At 46.4% G+C, this 19,026-nt stretch overlaps 1 protein-coding gene and 1 long non-coding RNA gene across 3 annotated transcripts in view; one reads left to right on the forward strand and one right to left on the reverse strand.

Moving 5' to 3' along the window:
• CHCHD3 (coiled-coil-helix-coiled-coil-helix domain containing 3) overlaps positions 1–1,910 on the reverse strand; it is a 257,774-nt gene extending 255,864 nt beyond the window's left edge. The window contains exon 1 of one of the 2 annotated variants that reach the window (XM_067534919.1): positions 1,679–1,910. In XM_067534919.1, coding sequence (XP_067391020.1) covers positions 1,679–1,759 — 81 coding nt within the window. In that variant the 5' untranslated portion in view covers positions 1,760–1,910. The remainder of the gene's footprint in view (positions 1–1,678) is intronic. The other variant, XM_067534918.1, reaches the window with a different exon arrangement.
• LOC137144542 (uncharacterized) lies at positions 1,126–3,072 on the forward strand. The gene is made up of 2 exons (XR_010917422.1): positions 1,126–1,259; positions 2,764–3,072. It is a non-coding gene; the product is annotated as an uncharacterized lncRNA (long non-coding RNA).
• Positions 3,073–19,026: the final 15,954 nt, after the last annotated feature.

Raw genomic sequence — 19,026 nt, forward strand, 5'->3', positions numbered from 1 at the left:
ATGAATGCATAGTTTCAGGCCTAGTCTGTAATAAGCCTAGTTGAGCCCAGGGAAATACTTAACAGTAATATTAGTAAAATGGGTAGTAATATGAACTATTTATAATGTTCCAATTTACAACTGTATTTCGTTCCCCCAACGCACCTTTTAAGGAAAAAGTAGTAAAACTTAATTATTTACTGCTTTGATTCTCCTGTGAAAACTAGATTTTAATTAGCTATTACCTATTTTTAACTCTATCAAAATACAAAACCAATTACTAATAAAACCTTGACTAAAAATATTTTATTGGTACAAAATCTTAATTCAATCTCCCTGCTTTGATCAAATATACTCTTGAAGGTTTAAAATTATTCCATCCTCCTTATTTGCAAGACTTACTCAACCTCAACCCAGCGATGGCTCTGACCCTCTATCATATGTTTAATTTTACTCATGTGAGTGTTACTCCTGAAGAAGCTGGGGATACTCACTAGAGTAATGATAAGCATTTGCTTAAGCATTTACAGCACTGGGGCACAAGAGGCATTGCAAGTAACAAGATACTAAATCTGTTCGATAGAGATATAAACACAATATGAACTGCATTTGTCCTTCCTATATCACAACTGAACCCACATTGTTATAATTCCCACTACTTTAAAACCAAGTCTACTCTATAAAATGTCACATCCATTTCCCAATGCAGTGCAGTCACACTGACATTAGCAATGATGTAAGAGCTACTTTAAACCAAACTCCGGTATTTAAAATGCCATGCGTTCCTTGGGTAATGAAGAAATGTACATTAAACTGCAGTGTCCGAGACTACCAGATAACCATGGGGGTTGGGCGGAGTAGCAGAAAAGGGCAACCTGTTACCACCCAACAAGAACCCGACACTGCCTTGTCTCATAAAACTTTCATCTTTTGTTGTAGGGAACAAGGTATTTCAAACTCAGTATCACAGAAAAATCTTGTGTACGCTTGTGTATAAGTGACAGAACGAAGAGGAGAGGGAGAAATAAATAGTACATGTGGAAAGGGTGAGAGGAAAATAAGTAGTCAAGGAGAGACAGCAGCCTCTTCCAACTCAGCGTCCCTCCTCTTATCGTTCTCCTATCAGCTTTCCATACAAGTCCTGATGACTAGGATAGGACTGGATAGGACTAGGATAGCTCCCTGTTCAGGGGAACGCTTCGCTGCCACATTCTTAAGCTTCGTGCAATGCGCTGACCCAGCCTTAACAATGATGACAGGCCTCAGGCAGAGATACCCAGGTAAAGAGATGAGGGGTTTCGGTGGGTGGGCCAGGGGGTAAGAAACAGGGGGTGCCAAGAACAGAATAGAATAGGGTGAGGTGAGGAAGAGGACGCAGGAGGGAAGGAAGAGGGGAGTGGGGGAGAGAGAGGGACACAGGGTGAGGGGCACCGAGACAGGAGGAGGGGGAGGGGCTACGGGACGAAGAGCGGGACGGGAGGAGGCAAAGGGAGGGTCTGCGGGGCAATGGGGGTGGAAGACACAGGAGCATGGGGGGTGGGGGGCTGAGCGGGTCTCCGGGCTCGCAGGGGCAGAAGGGAAAACGTGGAGGGGAAGAGGAAGGGAGGGAGGGAGAAGCTGGCGGGGTGGGGGCGGATGGACGGGTCCCTGAGCGCCGCCAGCGGCGGAGCCTCCCCTGGTTCCGGGGCCCCTCTCTCACCCGCACGCCCTTCACCACCGTGATGTTCTCGTTCTCATCCGCCTCGAAGGTGACGCGCCGGGAGCTGCTCCCGCCGCCCATGGCGGCTCACGCTCGGCTCGGGGCTGCTCTGCTAGCCTAGGCCGCCGCCGGGCAGGGGACAGCACCAAGGAGACTCGTGGGTCGCGGTCCGCTCAGCTCACCTGGCCGCAACGCCACCCACCATTGGCCGGGAACCGGCTAAGCCCCGCCTCCCACCGATACAAGCTCCCTTCCCATTGGCTACCGCGCGGTAACCGGGGCAACCGCCCAGGAAAGGCAAAGGGGTCGGGAAACTTTTTCCGCCGAAAACTTCCAGCGGGCGGGCCCTACAAGTCCCAGAATGCACAGCGCCACGACTGGGCGGACGAAAGGGCAAGGTTGGCGCTGTGCAGGCTGGGTAGAGTAGTTCGCCACGGGCCCCATTGAGCTAGATGGAGCGTTGCATGCTGGGTGCTATAAATGTCGTGGAGCCGGGTGGCAAGCCGGGAAATGTCGTTCTCCTGCGCGCTCATTGGCCTGTCCTGTTCATTGGCTCTGAGAGGGAACCAGTGGGGCTCACTGGGGTACGCCTTGTCTGGTGGCCGTGGGATCCGTCCCAGCCAGGGCGGTTCTCCCACAGTGGCGGTGCAGGGCTTGTGGGGACTTTACTGGGGCAAAGGGCTCACAGGAGTCCCCATGGGGGGGGGGGAGGCTCTAGGGTGCCCCAGGGCCTGTCCGCTCCCCCAGGTAAAGCACTCACGGGGGCATGTCTGCTCAGAGTGGTGGAGCTGGGGTTGCGGGGTCCTCCAGGGCCTGCCATCCCTCCCTCCGCCCAACAATGGGCTCACTGAGAATGTTCTCTCTGTTGGTCAAAGGGCTCCCCGGGTCATATGCCTTCTGTCAGAGTTTGTGGGTGCAGGGTGCCCTGAAACTGGCCTTTCCTCCTCATTTTACTTCCCTGGGTGCGTCCACTATGAGGCCATTTTTAATGACGTCACCACACGCTATTTCTCAAATAGTCTATGTTCGTTTTTTCCTGAAAGACTCCCAGGTTTTACAAAAGTTATTCTTTGTTTTTTACCAAGTTTATCCAGAATTTTGGACACGGCATGGTACCCTGGGTGGACCCCACAGACCCGGCTCCCTGCTGCGGAAGGAGATACGGGGGCTTGGTAACCGAGCCACCATTTCACCTTCTGGAGTGGTCCCAGAAATGGAAGAATGGAGGAGATGATATCTTCACCTCTTTACTTTTCTCTATTTGTTGCTTTCTTTCTGTTCTCCCATTCCCCAACATTAACCCCAATGTTTACCCAGAAAACTATATTTTTTTGTAATAAACACATACATTCCAGGGAAATTTTAAAATAAAAAACAAACGGCCTCCTATATATTGTCTATACAGTAAGATTCCAGGACCGTCACTGTCTGTGTGTCACTCTGAAACTTAGAATATTTGTAAAGTCAGTGGGTGTCAACAGAAACAGCTACAAACATGGGTGAGAGGTATTGTTCAGAATATCACCAGGTTCAATCATCACTGGGATTCATGGTTTGTTATGGTTCAGTTTTCTACGTTCCCCAGTCATTTTTGGCTTTTTTACACTTTACAGATTACAGCCCTACAAGAGCACAGGCTCTCTCATGGCTCTCTACCGTTCTTAGCCTTAGATGCAGACTATATTATTTATTATTTGTATTACCACAGTGTTTAGGAGCCCTAGTCATGGGCTAGGCACTGCTCTAGCACAGAACAAAAAGGTGATCCCTGCACAAAAGAGCTTCCAGTCTATAAAAGATGAGACAACTGTGACAAACTGCACCTCTATGTACACCCTTATGGTGTGATTGTGTATCATTCATGTTCACCCTTATAGTGTAATTGTGTATTGTTTAATGCAAAGTGTGTCATGTAAGATGTTTTTGGAACGCTCATGGCATACTGAACCTTATTGTTATAGTGACGTGTTTGTTGCAATGTCATATGTATGGTTATGAGGCTCTGCTATGTAGCATTCCCAAACATGTGTCTCATGGCTTGAGACGGATCCAGGCAAAACCTCCAAAAGCAAAGAGGCAGTTCACACCTCACTAAGACATGCATAAAACAAACCAGCTCTTCCAGGAACAATGGACTAGCTGAAGCATCGATAAGGGAATACTCACTGACTCAAGTGGAGGAAGCGATACAAGACAGTCTGTCACGTGAACCTAAAAGTGGGGTCAGGAGGGGCAGCGAAGTCCCAGAGATGGGTGAAGGAACATGTTAAAAAGAAGAGATATATTGCAATCTCTCTCTCTCTGCCACTGCATCTACGAACAACATCAAGCAACTGAAGCATTGACCACAGGGGAGGGCCTAGTTGGAGGCAGACCAACCAGCCTTTGTTGAGAAAATCATCTAAGGCTGTAAGGTTGCTGAAAGTGTTAATCATAAAATTATAGAAGATGAGGGTTGGGAGGGACCTCAGGAGGTATCTAGTTCAACCCCCTGCTCAAAGCAGGACCAACCCCAACTAAATCATCCCAGCCAGAGATTTGTCAAGCCGCACCTTGAAAGCCGCTAAGGATGGAGATTCCACCACTTCCCCAGATAACCCATTCCAGTACTTCATCACCCTCCTAGTGAAAAAGGTTTTTCCTAATATCCAACCTAGACCTCCCCCACTGCAACTTGAGACGATTGCTCCTAATTCTGCCATCTACTATCACTAAAAACAGCCTAGTTCCGTCCTCCCTGGAACCCCCTTTCAGGCAGTTAAAGGCTGCTATCAGATCCCCCCCTCACTCTTCTCCTCTGCAGGCTAAACAAGCCTAGTTCCCTCAGCCTCTCCTCATAACTCATGTGCTCCAACCCCCTAATCATTTTTGTTGCCCTCTGCTGGTCTTTTTCCAATTTGTCCAATCCTTTCTGTAGTGGGGGGCCCCAAAACTGGACACAGTACTCCAAATGAGGCCTCACCAGTGCCAAATAGAGGGGAATAATCACTTCCCTCAATCTGCTGGCAATATTCCTACTAATGCAGCCCAATATGCCATTAGCCTTCTTGGCAATAAGGGCACACTGTTGACTGATATCCAGCTTCTTCAATGTAACCCCCAGATCCTTTTCTGCCAAACTGCTGCCTAGCCAGTTGGTCCAGTCTGTAGCAGTGCATGGGATTCTTCCCTCCTAACTGCAGACTCCGAACTTGTTCTTGTTGAACGTCATCAGATTTCTTTTGGCCCAATCCTCTAATTTGTCTAGGTAACTCTGTATCATATCCCTGCCCACTTCCCGGAACCAAATAGGAGCTTATCTACCACTTCCCCCAGTTTAGTGTCATCTACAAACTTGCTGAGGGTGCAATCCACCCCATTCTCCAGATCATTAATGAAGATGCTGAACAAAACTGGCCCCAGCACCGACCCCTGGGGCTCTCCGGTTGTTACTGGCTGCCAACTAGACATCGAACCGTTGATCACTACCTGTTGAGCCTGATGATCTGGCCAGCTTTTATCCACTTTATTGTCCATTTATCCAACCTATACCTCTTTAACTTGCTGATAAGAATACTGTGGGAGATTGTATCAAAAGCTTTGCTAAAGTCAAGGTATATCACGTCCACCGCTTTCCCCACATCCACAGAGCCAGTTATCTCATCATAGAAGGCAATCAGGTTGGTCAGGCATGACTTAGCCTTGGTGAATCCATGTTGACTGTTCCTGATCACCTTCCTCTCTTCCAAGTGCCTCAACATGGATTCCTTGAGGACCTGGTCCATGATTTTTCCTGAGACTGAGGTGAGGCTGACCGGTCTGTAGTTCCCCAGATTCTCCTTCTTCCCTTTTTTGAAGATGGGCACTATATTTGCCTTTTTCCAATCATCCGGGACCTCCCCCCAATCGCCATGAGTTTTCAAAAATAATGGCCAATGGCTCTGCAATCACATCAGCCAACTCCCTCAGCACCCTTGGATGCACTGCATCCGGCCCCATGGACTTGTGCATGTCCAGCCTTTCTAAATAGGCCTGAACCTGTTCTTTCAGCACTGAGGGCTGCTGTTAAGCTTAGTTTAGAATGCAATTTCCTTTTGTATATCTTTGATCAAATCTGACCTGCTTTCCTCTGACTTATAATCACAATCTTTCTGTACTTAATACATTTGTTTGTTTGTTTTATCTAAAGCAGTGCAATTGGTTTGTGTGTGTGTGTGGAGACTTCATTTGAAGTGACAAAGCTCGTGCATATAAATTTCTTTGATAAATTGATGAACTAATTATGAGCTTGCAAAGTTCAGTGGCTAGCGCTGAATGTTGCAAGATGGAAATTCCTAGGGTTGCATCTGGGACTAGAGGTGTTTCTGGAGTCATTTTATTGCATAATCCCATAAGTGGCTGACCAGAACCACTCACTCATTGAGTTAAGGGCTGCTCACTTGCAGGAAGCTGAGCGTGCACTGATCCAGAAGTGGGGGTTCACACCACAAGGCAGAGCAAGACAGGCTCCTGGAGTGAGGTATTGGGGTGACAGCTATACACTGGTCCTGATTGTAGAGGGGAACATCACAGACAGATGGAGTACAAGGAAACAGTGAGGCAATACTGGTCAGCATGGTAGACAGTGGTGTCACCTACACATGGTGTAATTGTTTTATAATATAGTTTACCTTTTTATATACTTACTCTATTTCAATGGTTCTCTACCTTTCCCATCTCGCCATAAAGAAGGGGAAGGTGATCACTACTCCCTGGACTTGTTTGCAGCTTTGCTGGAGTTCACAACCTCCATTGTGAACTCATGTTCTTTTTTCACTGTCCTACTGGATCCAGTACCTTTATTGACATGTAATTATGACATGTGACCTTCTTTGTAAGAAACTCATTTCAATAATAGAACCAGTAGCCAATGGTATACAATACTTTTCCTTTCCAGCCTGCGGCATAACCTTCCTTTGGGCCAGCTATATTAGGAATATTCATAATGGCATAGTGCCCTCAGGGTAGGGTTTGATATACCAGTGTAAAACACGTGGTTTTCCTTGGTTTTAAACAGGAGAGAAGTGGATTTTGAAGAGGGATTTGAAGGAAAAGATGCAGATTACGTAGTGTATGGTACTGGGAATGACCTCAGGTTCCACTGTGTTGTAATATGGATACCAGGGATATAAGGACAGTCGTGATGCAAAAAGCAAGCTATATTGTACACCCAGCTGGTTTCCATGAAAACATGCTCTTTTTATGGCATCCTCCCATTATCCCTAATTGTTTGTTTCATCCACCCAGAGCCAAGCTTTGAAGCAGAGACTGTCTTTTTTACTGAATGTTTGTACACCATTCAGAACAATGAGACCCCAATCTTTTTACTGGGTCCTTTTGACTCTATTTGAATGCATATAATAATAATTAATAATAACAACAGTGATTTGGAGGCATCTTACATATTTTTTGACCCTTCGGAGACCTACTTAAGTCAAATCCTGCCTTTCACAGCCAGATTCATGAAAGGATGTACTAAAGCAGCTCTTCAGCAGGAAATCTGTCCCAATGTGTTTTCTTTTGATCACAATGGATTATTTCAGCCCATGTCAACTGGGTCGTTCCATTTCTTTGAAGAGATGTAAACATCATGTCACTTGTCTCAACAGAACTGCTGGTATGTCCTTGATATATTTTCAAGCAATTTTTATTTGGATGTAAAGTGTCTGTCAGCCAACATTTCAGCAGTATCTGCCTTCCTTATGGTTTAAGATATTGCTGAAGCATTGACTGATAGCCACTTTACTATCAAATAAATATTTCTTACAATTTATCAAGGACATATGAGCACTTCTCTTGAGGTATGCAATATGATGTTTATGCCTGGTTTTATGGATGTTAAACCATTTCTTTGAAGGGGCATTCTTATACCTTCAGCACCCTGTTAATAGTATACATATTGGAAGGAGTGGATGGACTATATCATCTATTTATATGGAATTTGAGCACCTGTTAACCAGATGTTTGATAATTTCTTTACCTCACCAAGAATGTCTTTTCAGAGTCAAATTGTATTTGTTCAGTCAGCTGTGTAACAGTGATGGCAGTTTCCTCCTCCAAATCAGGATAATCTCCTCAAATATGTTTTGGCCTCTGAAGAGTTCTTTATGCTACATATCTTAGAAAACATTCATGTTTTGGTGTATTGAAGGTTCTGCGTTGAAATGTTCATTGTGTTTCAACAAGAGCTATTCCTTACCAAGAATTTTTATGCTCTCAATCTTATTCTTCATGATTTGGAATCACTGAATGCAGTAGTACATAGTCAGATTTCAGAAAAGCAAATTTTGAGTAATTAAGGGCTAGAATGCCCTTTCTACGGTGTGACACACTTCACCCCATGTACACCCTTATGATGTGATTGTGTATCATTCATTTTCACCCTTACAGTGTAAGTGTGTATTGTTTAATGCAAAGCATTTCATGTAAGGTAGTTTTGGAATGCTCATGAATACTGAACATTATTGTTATAGTAGTATGTTTCTTGCAGTATCATGTGTGGTTATGAGGCTCTGCTATGTAATATTCCCAAATGTGTGTCTCACATTGCTTGAGGCAGGATCCAGGTAAACACTAAAGGAAGGAAGGTAGTTCACACCTCGCTAAGGCATGCATGAAACAGCTCCGCTCCTCCAGGGACAATGGACTGGCCTAAGCATCTGATAAGGTGATGATCCTTGACTCTGGATATGGAGAAGACTAGGCAGGAATAATGTTGGTCACCTGACTTTGAAAGGGAGAGTGGGGCATCAAGCCCCAGAGGGGGACACAGAGACATTTGAATTAAGGGGGACATTGTGCTCCCAGGAGCTCTCTCTTGCAATCAATCTACAAGACAACATCAAGACTGTCCACAGGGGGAGAGCCTGGTTGGAGGCCGACCAACCAGCCTGTGGCGAGAACCATCTAAAGGCTGTAAGGCTACTGACGGGTTAAACTTAATTTAGAATGCGATTTGCCTTTTATTTCTTGCTAATCAAATCTGATTTATATTCTTCTGGCTTATAATCACTTAAAATCTTTCTGTATTTAATAAACGAAATTGTTTGTTTTATCTAAAGCAGTGCATGTGGTTGGATGTGTGTAGAAACTTAATTTAGAATGATAGAGCTGGTGCATATCAATTTCTTTTATAAATTGATGGACAATGAGCTTGCAGAGTCCAGTGGGCAGCACTGAACTCTGTAAGACAGAAGTTCCTTGGGTTGCATCTGTACTGGGGGTGTTTGCTGGAGGTCAATCTCTTGCACAATCCCCTGAGTGGCTGGCCAGAAGTACTCATTCACTAAATCAGGGACCACTTGCTTTCAGGAGGCGGTGTGTGGGCTGACCCAGGAATGGGGGGATTCACACAGTGGGGACAAGTGCAAGATGGTGCCCAGGACTGAGGGATTGGGGTGACACAGCTGTACACCAGTCCATATTGCAGAGGGGAACATCACAAATGGAAAAATCCAAGGAGACCAGGAAGATGGAGAAACTTACCTCTCAGAATTTCCTCAGATCGTTCTTATGGGGGGGAAAGGAACACCAATTGTGGAATGGACAGGAGTGTGGTTTGTCAGAATCCAGGGATCCCCCAAGCTAGGTGCAAGATAAGGTTGTCTGCATGCAGGAAGGATTCCCCTCTGGGCTATGGAACACATTTTGTAAGGCTTCCTGGGCCAAAATGGTTGGAGGAGACTCTGAAAAAGACTGCAGCATGTACAGACCAAGAATTATTCATAAAAAATGTTAGGCAAATGAACTCAGAAACTGTACAGTGTCCACAAATAATCAGCAAACACATAAAGAAGCTTGAGTTATTAAATAAATTATCCACTATCCTAGTGAGTAGTATACCCATTTTAAAGATGTGGAACTGAGACACAATAAAGTGACATGACTTGCTGGCTCAGAAACTAACTAATTCCCCATCAGTTTATATTTGAGCTCTGGTTGAAAGACAGGCCAATTAACTGAGTTGGGGGTACAACTGAGGGGTTAATTGGGTGAAAGTATCCCCAGCAGTTAGGAAATATAAGGTATATATATATAAGCAATATATAAGCAAACAGGACGGTAGAGGTATGCTGAACTGACAGTTGCTGCACCCTTCTCCTGAAGTAAATGGGGAAGTTGGCTATTGATTGTAAATAAAATATCTAATAAGGCATGATGGTGGTGACTGGTCAGTTACTGGGTCTGGAAGGTACTTTCAGAGGACCACCCTGTGACGCTTGTCCAAGATCACTCATCAAGTCAGTGATAGATCCAGGAACAGAACCCAAGTGTCCTGACTCCCAGGTCCCGTCTCTAGTTACTAGATGGTACCTTCTCCCACTTCCCAAAAAGATGACTAATACAGAGCATGGTAACAAATATTGTCTTAACAATCAGCACAAAATCATAGGCTCCTACCAATTTCTGGTTGAACTGTACCCATTTTTGAGGTGCATTGGCAGAAAGTCAGTTTCAAACCTATAAACTTCCAATATATCAAATGTATCATAAATGGCTATGTAGTAGTTTTATTAGTTTAAATAACACGCTCCGTTCTTGTGATGCTGTATTTTAAGTTCCCATGCAGCATGCTTTTATAGCCAGATTCTAAACTATTGGATCCACCATTAAGAAATGCTGCCACTCTTCTTCGGGCTTGGTTTGGGAATCATCCTTGAGTGGATGTATTCCTTTGAGTTAGGATTAGTTCTCAAACCACATAATATACAAATGACAGGTTATAAACTGAATCCAGAGAACAGTGAAGATCATCATTGCCAGCCATTTACAAACAAATAAATCCTAATGAGCCCAGAACGAAGCTACCATTAAATTTCAGCCTGCAGTCTCAAGATTTTAAGAAAAGCCATGAAAATACACGATAGGTGAGGTGACATATAAAGGATCATTACACTTTCACTGTGTATCAAGTTTCATTCTTCTGCAGAGGATCATCCTGCCTGATCTTTGTTGCTGTTGCATTTTAGCGCTATGAAGAACTGCAGTTAACCCTATGTAAAGATGAACTCCTGTAGGAAACGTTCAGCATGGAAAGATTACTGTAGCCTCTCTGTTTCTTGCTAGTGAATATAACGCTGACCCACAAGGGGATGTCGGCAGCAGGGACCTCTTGCACTAAATGCATTAGCCTCTACTTCATGAGTTAAAAGATACATCTCTCATAGCCAGGCTGTGGCAGGCTCATCAATCACTAGCTGGCCTAGCCACCACTACAGGTGGACAGAGTGGCACTCCAAGCAAGCAAGGGTTACATACTCCCCTTGGGCAAGGAAGCACATCCCCAAGCTTCAGAGACTTCCCAGCAGAATAGCCTGAAATCCCTGTATGGGCCATCACTTGTAACCTTAGTACCTTCATGGCCAAGATGGAGTCTGCTCTACGGGCAGCTCTGGCAAAGAAAAAGCACATGCAGGCACGCAGCAGGGAAACTCCCTTCCTCTCCTGGTGCATCTGTTCCACGCTCCCTGGAGTAAACACATACACACAGGAATAGCACAATGAATATAGGAAAGGGAAATATTTATTTATAGAGAGATTAATGGAGAAAAACAACAGGGGGAGAAGATAGGGAGAGTGGTAAAAAAAGGGCTACATCCAACACAAGGATCCCCCAGGTCCAGTGGCACCACAATACGAAAGGGCAGACACCAAACAATTTGTCTACACTCAAAGTTCAGAAGTTCTGGGCAAAGTTCCAGTCCAGCAATGAGTCTTGGGTGTTCCTGGACATCTATGGTGCCAGTAAGCTTTCAACAAAAGTGCCCTTTTCTGCTGCTCTCTGCAAACCCACACAGATGGACAACCTCCCCACTTAGCTAGCTACAGCCTCCCTCCTTATTCCCAATGCAAAGTCGCTGGGTAACAGTGATACTGGGTCCAGCTCCAGTTTCTCCTTCTCAGGTGATTCTTCCTTGGCACGGTGCTCCTCCTGACTCCTGATCAGCTACTTTGTCCCTCCCAGGCTTCAGGCAGGTTCTTGGCAGTTTCACTCTGAGAGGGCCTGGTCGCTGTAACCCTCTTGTCTGCAGCTACAGATACACACACCCTGTCGCTCTCCCTCTCTCCACGCCCCTGGAACATCCAGCACTTCTTCTTTAAGTAGTTTCCTGTGGGTGCTCCATTGTAGGTGTGTCTGCGTCCCTGTGTTGCTGATGGGAGAACTTCAATAGCAGTGTCCGTTGGGCCCACAAATGCACTGTCTCTCCTCACGCTGAGCCACTAAGCCAGCCAGCACATGCAGGCTAACCATTTTCAGTTCCTTCTCAACCGCCCCTGGCTACAGACAGAGCCTTAACTGTCCGTTCACGGATCGCTAACTCCCTTACATTTGCTAAAGATTAGCTTCCTTTGAAGTCTTTTTTGTTTCTTTCTTTCTTTCCTCGTTCTATTTGGCTGTGGCTAAAAACAAAAAAAAGACTTTGTTCTTTTGTCAGCCTCTGGTTAGGGGGACACACCCCTGAACAAGGGTATGCCTGGCTCTCTGGGCTTCAAAAAGTGCCACACTTGTAGTGACACGATTCTGGGCATGGACAAGCAGCCCCACTGCATCCGCTGCCTCGCCGAGGGCCAGATCCAGCAGAAGTGTTCCCTCTGCCAGCAGCTCCAGCTGAGATCTCATAAGGACAGAGAGCTTTGCCAAAAAATCATCGTTATGGAGGTAGCTCTCCAATCCCAGCCCTCCGGTGGATGTGAGTCTTCCCCTCAACCTTTGACTTCAAAGGATAGAGGGCTGAAAAAACGGGCAGGAGACGCCTCCCACAAGTCAAAAAAGAGCGGGAAGTCCTCTCAGCGAGCCCAGGGATAGCCAAAAGTGAGCACCATCTTCAGCACCACCGGTAGAGAGACCACAATCCAGCACTCATGCCTCATGGTGATTGTTGGTATCCGGTACTGCTGATAGGTCCATGGACCCTTTGGGCACGGGCATCAAATCTTCAGTACCAAGAGACACAAGTGCCCTACGACTCTCCTGGTACACGAGTTGACATTGGTACCACCAGCAATAATAGCCTGTCTGGCACGGGGGAGGCAAGTATAGATGAGGTCTCTATCTCTCCTGTCTCCGTCATGGCCACTGGGATGCTTGGTACGGGTGGAATTTCATCAGGCTGGTGGCCTAGGCATGATGGAAGCACACGACTCTCCACCCCTTGGTACCAAGATCATGGCAGCAAGCCGTTGCCAGGCACAGGGCATATCCCTGCAATCATGCCAGGCCCCTCCACTGTCAAGTGAGGAGTCAGATAGTGAGATGGAGGGGGGTCTCACAGTACTCCTCCCAAGCTCCATATGGGATCCACTATCAACAGGTCCGGGAAAGTACCAGCAGATGGCACCCCGCCATATTGGTATGGCCACTTGTGGGCACCTCCACCAGGCCCTATGCCATCAAAATGGTCATACTGGAACCCAAGGCTGGCACACTGACAGCCTGTCTCACAAGTGTCAAGCATCGCCCAACAACCCTCAAGACATGATCCCTTGACCACTGCATCAAGGGCCTCAGAGCTTCAAGAAAGAGAGGAGCAAGAAGTGGACATAGAAGAGGAGATAACACCCAAAGCCATATCCTCCTCTTCCCCAGATGAAACAGTCATGCCTTCACCACCGTCAATGGCTGACGACTTCTGCCTGTTTCAGGAGCTGGCAAAAAGAGTACCGGATACCTTCCACATATGACTTGAGGAGATCAGAGACATGCACCACCAGTTCATCGACATCCTCCACTCTTCACTCTGCTCAAAAATCGCCCTCCCAATCAACAAGGCCATCTTAAACTCTGCCAAAACAGTGTGGCAAACCCTGGCATCAATAGATCCAATGTGTGAGTGGGCAGACAAGAATCAGAGTTCCTTTTCACCCACCCACCCACCACCCAATTCCATCGTGGTTGATGCTGTAAACTCTCGTGGCTAATGTCATTCTAGGGCAACGCCCTACGACAGAGACTGGAAGCGCCTCAATCTCTTTGGTAGGAAGGCGTTTTCCTCGGCTGCCTTACAATTTCATATTGCCAATTACCAAGCACTCACAGAAAAATACAACTACATGAATTACAATAAGTTACATGTCGTTATTGACAAGCTGCCAGAGAGTTCTCGAGAATCCTTTAAGGCGATCATCCAGGAGGGACAGATGGTGGTGAAAACATAATTACAGTCAGCCCTTGACACCGCCAACACAGCTGGCAGATCCATCTTCACGTCTGTGGTGATGAGATGGGCGTCATGCCTCCATCTGTCAGAATTCCTGAAAGAGATGCAGACTATAGTGGAGGACCTCCCCTTCATCACAAATCCCATCACAGCGCCACTATGAGCCCCAAGGAAAAAGGGAAAATTCATGAAACATAAACCTTCCAGATCTCAATCTTCAACCCAACCTCTTGCCCTTAAGCACTACTTTTGATGGACAGGTCACAGTGCCGCAAGACCACTCCCCACTACTGTCTGTGACCATGAACCCATTTGGCCACCATTTGGCAACATTCAACAGTGCCTGGGAGTACATAACGTCAGACAGACGAGTTCTAGAGATCTTCCGATCCAGATACTCCATCCATTTCACCTCTCTACCCCCTCAACAACATCCTTCCCCATCCCTGTTCAGAGATCCTTCTCACAAGAGTTCATTATGTCTGGAGATAGATTGACTCCTGCAGTTAGGAGCTATAGAACCAGCACCTCAACATCTACGAGGTGAGGAGTTCTACTCTCTTTACTTTCTACTACCCAAAAGGAAGGGAGGTTGGAGACCCATTCTGGACCTCAGAGCTCTCAACAAGTTTGTCAAGGCTCAGAAGTCCAAGATGGTCACCTTATAAACGATCATTCCATCATTGGAAGAGGGAGACTGGTTTTTAGCCTTCAACCTACACAATGCCAACTTCCATATTTCCATACTACCGGCTCATAGACGATTTCTCAGAATTACTCTGGGACATAACCATTACCAATAAAGCGTTCTCCCCTTCAGACTTTCATTGGCCCCAAGAGTATTTTCCCAAGTTCTCTCAGTGGAAGCCACTCATCTACACCACAAAGGATAATGATCTACTCTTACCTGGACAATTGTCTTCTCAGAGCCTGGTCACTCTAGGAGGCTCATTGAGCTACCGACACCACAATACACTTGTTCACAGAACTGGACCTCCAGATCAACACCCAGAAGTTGACCCTCATATCAATGCAATGCCTGGAATTCATAGGGGCTGACCTACATGTTACAGGCCAAAGCTTTCCCACCTCAAGATAGGTTCCTATCCCTGGTCTTGCTCAGAGATGCAGCTCAGTGCAGTCCTCAAATATCAGCCAGACTCTGTCTCCAACTCCTGGGACATAGAGCAGCAAACATGGTTGTGATGCCGCATGCCATACTCCACATGCAATGCCTCCAGCTATGGTTCAGTTCAGATTACAGACCGAATAGGGACAGTCTGGACAAATCCTTGTCACTTCCTACTAGGATCAAAAACTCCCTGGACTGGTGGAAGAACCCAGCCAATGCATGTAAAGAGATCCCCTTTTTGCAGACATCACCATTGTCGCTCCTTACCACCGACACATCACTCATAGGATGGGTGCACATTTAAATGGCCTCACAACGCAAGGCAAGTGGTCACCTGCAGAGATATCCCTACACCGCACCCTGTTGCTGGTGGTGGCTTTGCCCTGAGGAGCGCTCCAGGGCTCAAGTCGCTGAGCTGGTCCTCACAGAGCAGTTTGTGTCCATACTTCCCATGAGGGGCTGGGAGTGGATGCGCCAGCATTGCCCTGAGTCGTTGTCTGATGTGATGCAGCTGATGGAGAATTTTCTCGCAGCTGAAGGGTCACTGAAGGTGGGACACACTCTGCCTCCACCACCTCACCAACAAGGGCCACCGACAGTGCCATGCACCCGGCAAGCAGATGCCAAATCTTAGGTATGATGGGAAATGACCACAGACCCCACTCCAGAAATATGAGTTACCTGCACAGAGAGGGAATAACCGTGGCAGGACACAGGGTCGAGTTCAGGTGAGGTGTCACCCTTGACCAAGCGTATGTGGGACACGGTCTGAGTAGAGGTGCAGACAATACTGAGTATGGGAGTCACTTGGGAATCCAAGACTGTCTAGAGGAGTCCTCTTGCCCTGATTCTTGAAGCAGATGGCCTGGTTTGATTCTATATTGACTTTTGTAAATTCAGTTCCATCACAAAATTTGACAGTCACCCAGTGCTGCAAGTGCATGACCTGTTAGTGTGGTTGGGCCTGGATCAATAGCTCAGCATGGTGGATCTTACAAAAGGCTATTGGCAAATCCTCCTATCTCCATCTTCTCAGGAGAAAACTGTATTCTCAACTCCCTTTGGCCATTTCCACTTTAAAAGCATGTCATTTGACCTGCAAGGGGACAAAGCAAATTTCCAGAACCCAATGAATCAAATCTTTCCACCCCACCAGCAATACACAACGGCTTACCTTGATGACATTGTAATTTAAAGACATACGTGGTGACCATGCTGGTCACCAAAGAGCAATATTGACTTTCCTTGAAGAGGCCAGCCTCACAGGTAACCCTGCCAAGTGTAAGTTGGCCATGACAGAAGTGACTTATTTAGGATATCAGGTAGGAGGAGGCCTGGTGAAACCCCGATAAATAAAGTCCATGCATTAAACTTCTGCCCTACACCACAGAGCAGAAGACAGATATGCCCCTTCCGGGACCTGGCAGGATGTTATTACTGGTTCATCCCCAACTTTGCAGCAATTATGATTGATGTGCTAAAGGGCAAAGACACCAAAAATTTCTCCCAGACAGATGCATTCGACATTGGCCTGGGAGAGGTGATCTCTGAGGATTTTTCAAGAGAGGAGCACCCCATTCTATATTTGAGCAGAAAGTTGTTCTCCAGAGAGAAAGCATATTCTATTATGGAGAAGGAAGCTCTGGCAATAAAGAGGGCTGTGAAAGCCCTCAGGTATTACTTTCTGGGTAGTCCCCTTCTCCCTAATCACAGACCATGTGTTCTTATGGTGGCTACACACTGTAAAGGACTCAGACACTCCCCAACCCTGATTTTGCACTGGTTTCTGGTACTCCAGGCCGATAGCTTCCAGGTGCAGCACTGAGCCAGAAAGGAACATGCAAATGCAGATTTTTTTTTCTGAGAGATTGGGCCTGGAGACATGCTGAACAAGAAACCTTTCTGCCTTGGCGGAGCGGTGAGGGAGTACATGATGGGACACTTCACTATCCCATGGACAGCAAGCCTAATAAGTGTCCCTGCATGCAGGCAGTGCCAGTTAGGTTCACCTGCCGAGCACACACTGCCTGGAGAATGGGTGCTTAAAAAAGGTGAAACTGGCCACAGAAGCAAGGGGGGAAGTTTGCTCAAGAAGAGAGGCTGCTAGAGACTAGGGAACCCTGCAGCCAGATAATCCCAGCCCAAGGCAGTGACTAACCTTCCCTTTCCCTGCTCTTTGTTTATGGCAGACAGACTCTGCAGCCTTGAGAGGGGCTCTGGATGTTTGCTCTCCGTTAGTGCTCTGTAGCTGGACCTGAGGAGCAGCCTCAGGGACCGGAAATAATTAGACTCAGAAAGAACCACAGGAATGAGTGCATCTCCTGCAGGGAGCAGGGAGTTTGCCCAGGAAAGGGGGATTCCAGAGACGACCCAGGGGCAAGAGACATAAAGAGATGATGGCTGAGCGCAGGCTGAAAGCTGGCTGACTACACTAGGGCTCACTCTTTCATTGCTGAAATAGATCTCGACATCAACAGTAATCTTTTGCCATGCAGTGAAGCTAAGAGCTGAGTCCTGTACCTCCAGTACATTTATACATGGCCAAATCCTCTTCCCACTGACATCAGTGACACAACTGATCAACTGATCAACAATCAGAGATTTTAGTAAGAGCTGGGGCACACCCATAGTCCTTGAACATAGGCAAAGGCAAAATTCTGCTCTCAGTTACACACTGGAGCCTGACTCACATCCTGTCCTTCCAATATGCATTTGCTTCTCATAGACATCAGCAGGAGTGTTCCACACACAAAGAGAGCAGAATATCGGTGCCAGATGCCACTGTGGGGAGGTGAGAGCAGAATTTTGCCCTTAGTGAGGAAAAAGAAAAGAAAAAGGCTTCACAAAGCATGTGGTAAGGCCTGGCTGCCTTCCACCTTGTGGTCTGGACTGTCAGCCTCCTTTGGCTGAGCTTTGCAAACCTAAATAAAGGCCTGCTTCTGCAAGGTGCTGAGCACCCCCCACTTTTATTGACTTTCCTGAGAGCTGTAGACGTCTTGGGATCAGTGCCTAAAATCACTACATTTTGCTCTTCTTGCTCAAGGCTTCTGTTTTGTTCGTTACTTTAAGGCCAGCACAGGCTGGGATTTTGCAGCATGGCCTACAGCCATCGTGCCAGTAGCAGTTAGCAGTTGGTATTACTAAGATCGCCGCATACACAGAGCTGTGTAAGTCACATCTGCATGGTTTGCTCTCATGAATCGTCATGGCTAATGACCTGATGCAGTGAGTAAAGATTAATAACTCCCATCTTTGCCGAGCAGAAAAGGGCAAATTCATCTCATCCCATTGCTCCAGCGGGATATCACGCAGTGACCATGGAGTCCCGGTCATCCATCCTAAGCTTGCTGTGAAATTCTGAAGACTGAACTTCACAGTTGGCTTTGGCTGTCTGGTCATTTGGTATCTGGAAGAGGAGACTGCGTCATGTGATCTACCAGCCCTATGCAGAACACCACTGGTCATTGGCCCATAGTTTTAGAACCTTGGGGATATAGCATTATTCTCCACTTCCTTCACTAGCTATTATACAGATGATGCATTCCACCCCAAAGATGCCTGCTTTTCAATGGTATATAGTGTGATTCCAATCACTTAGCTAGATACAAAATAGCAGTTGCAAGGCTTACTTAGTTAAAGCTTGGAATGTGCTTTGAGATCCTTGGCAGGAAGGTGCTATGGATTTCAAAGCCCAATATATTAATATTATGTCATATTATTATATGATTATTTATGTTGATACATTTTTATCAGATTGGCCTGGTGCACATCAGCACTAGGTACAGCTGCAGAATTTGCAGCCAGCCAGACTGTCATTTCCAAGACCAGACTTGATTTATGGTCTCATTTCCTGTTTTTCCTCCCACTGCTCACAGACCTTTTCTTTCTTCTCTGTGGTCCATTTATTAAATGTAGAGTTGAAAACACAATTAGAATTTACTCAAGTCTGTAATATCTGAATACTAAATCTTCTGAACAGTAAAAATTCTTCCCAACTCCTATCTTATCAGCATTGCCTGTTGAACTGATTAACTCAGCTT

Source organism: Emydura macquarii, unplaced genomic scaffold (genome assembly GCF_026122565.2).
Source record: "Emydura macquarii macquarii isolate MOO-44397 ecotype Brisbane River unplaced genomic scaffold, CSIRO-AGI_Emac_v2 contig_3470, whole genome shotgun sequence".
Classification (NCBI taxonomy): Eukaryota; Metazoa; Chordata; order Testudines; family Chelidae; genus Emydura; species Emydura macquarii.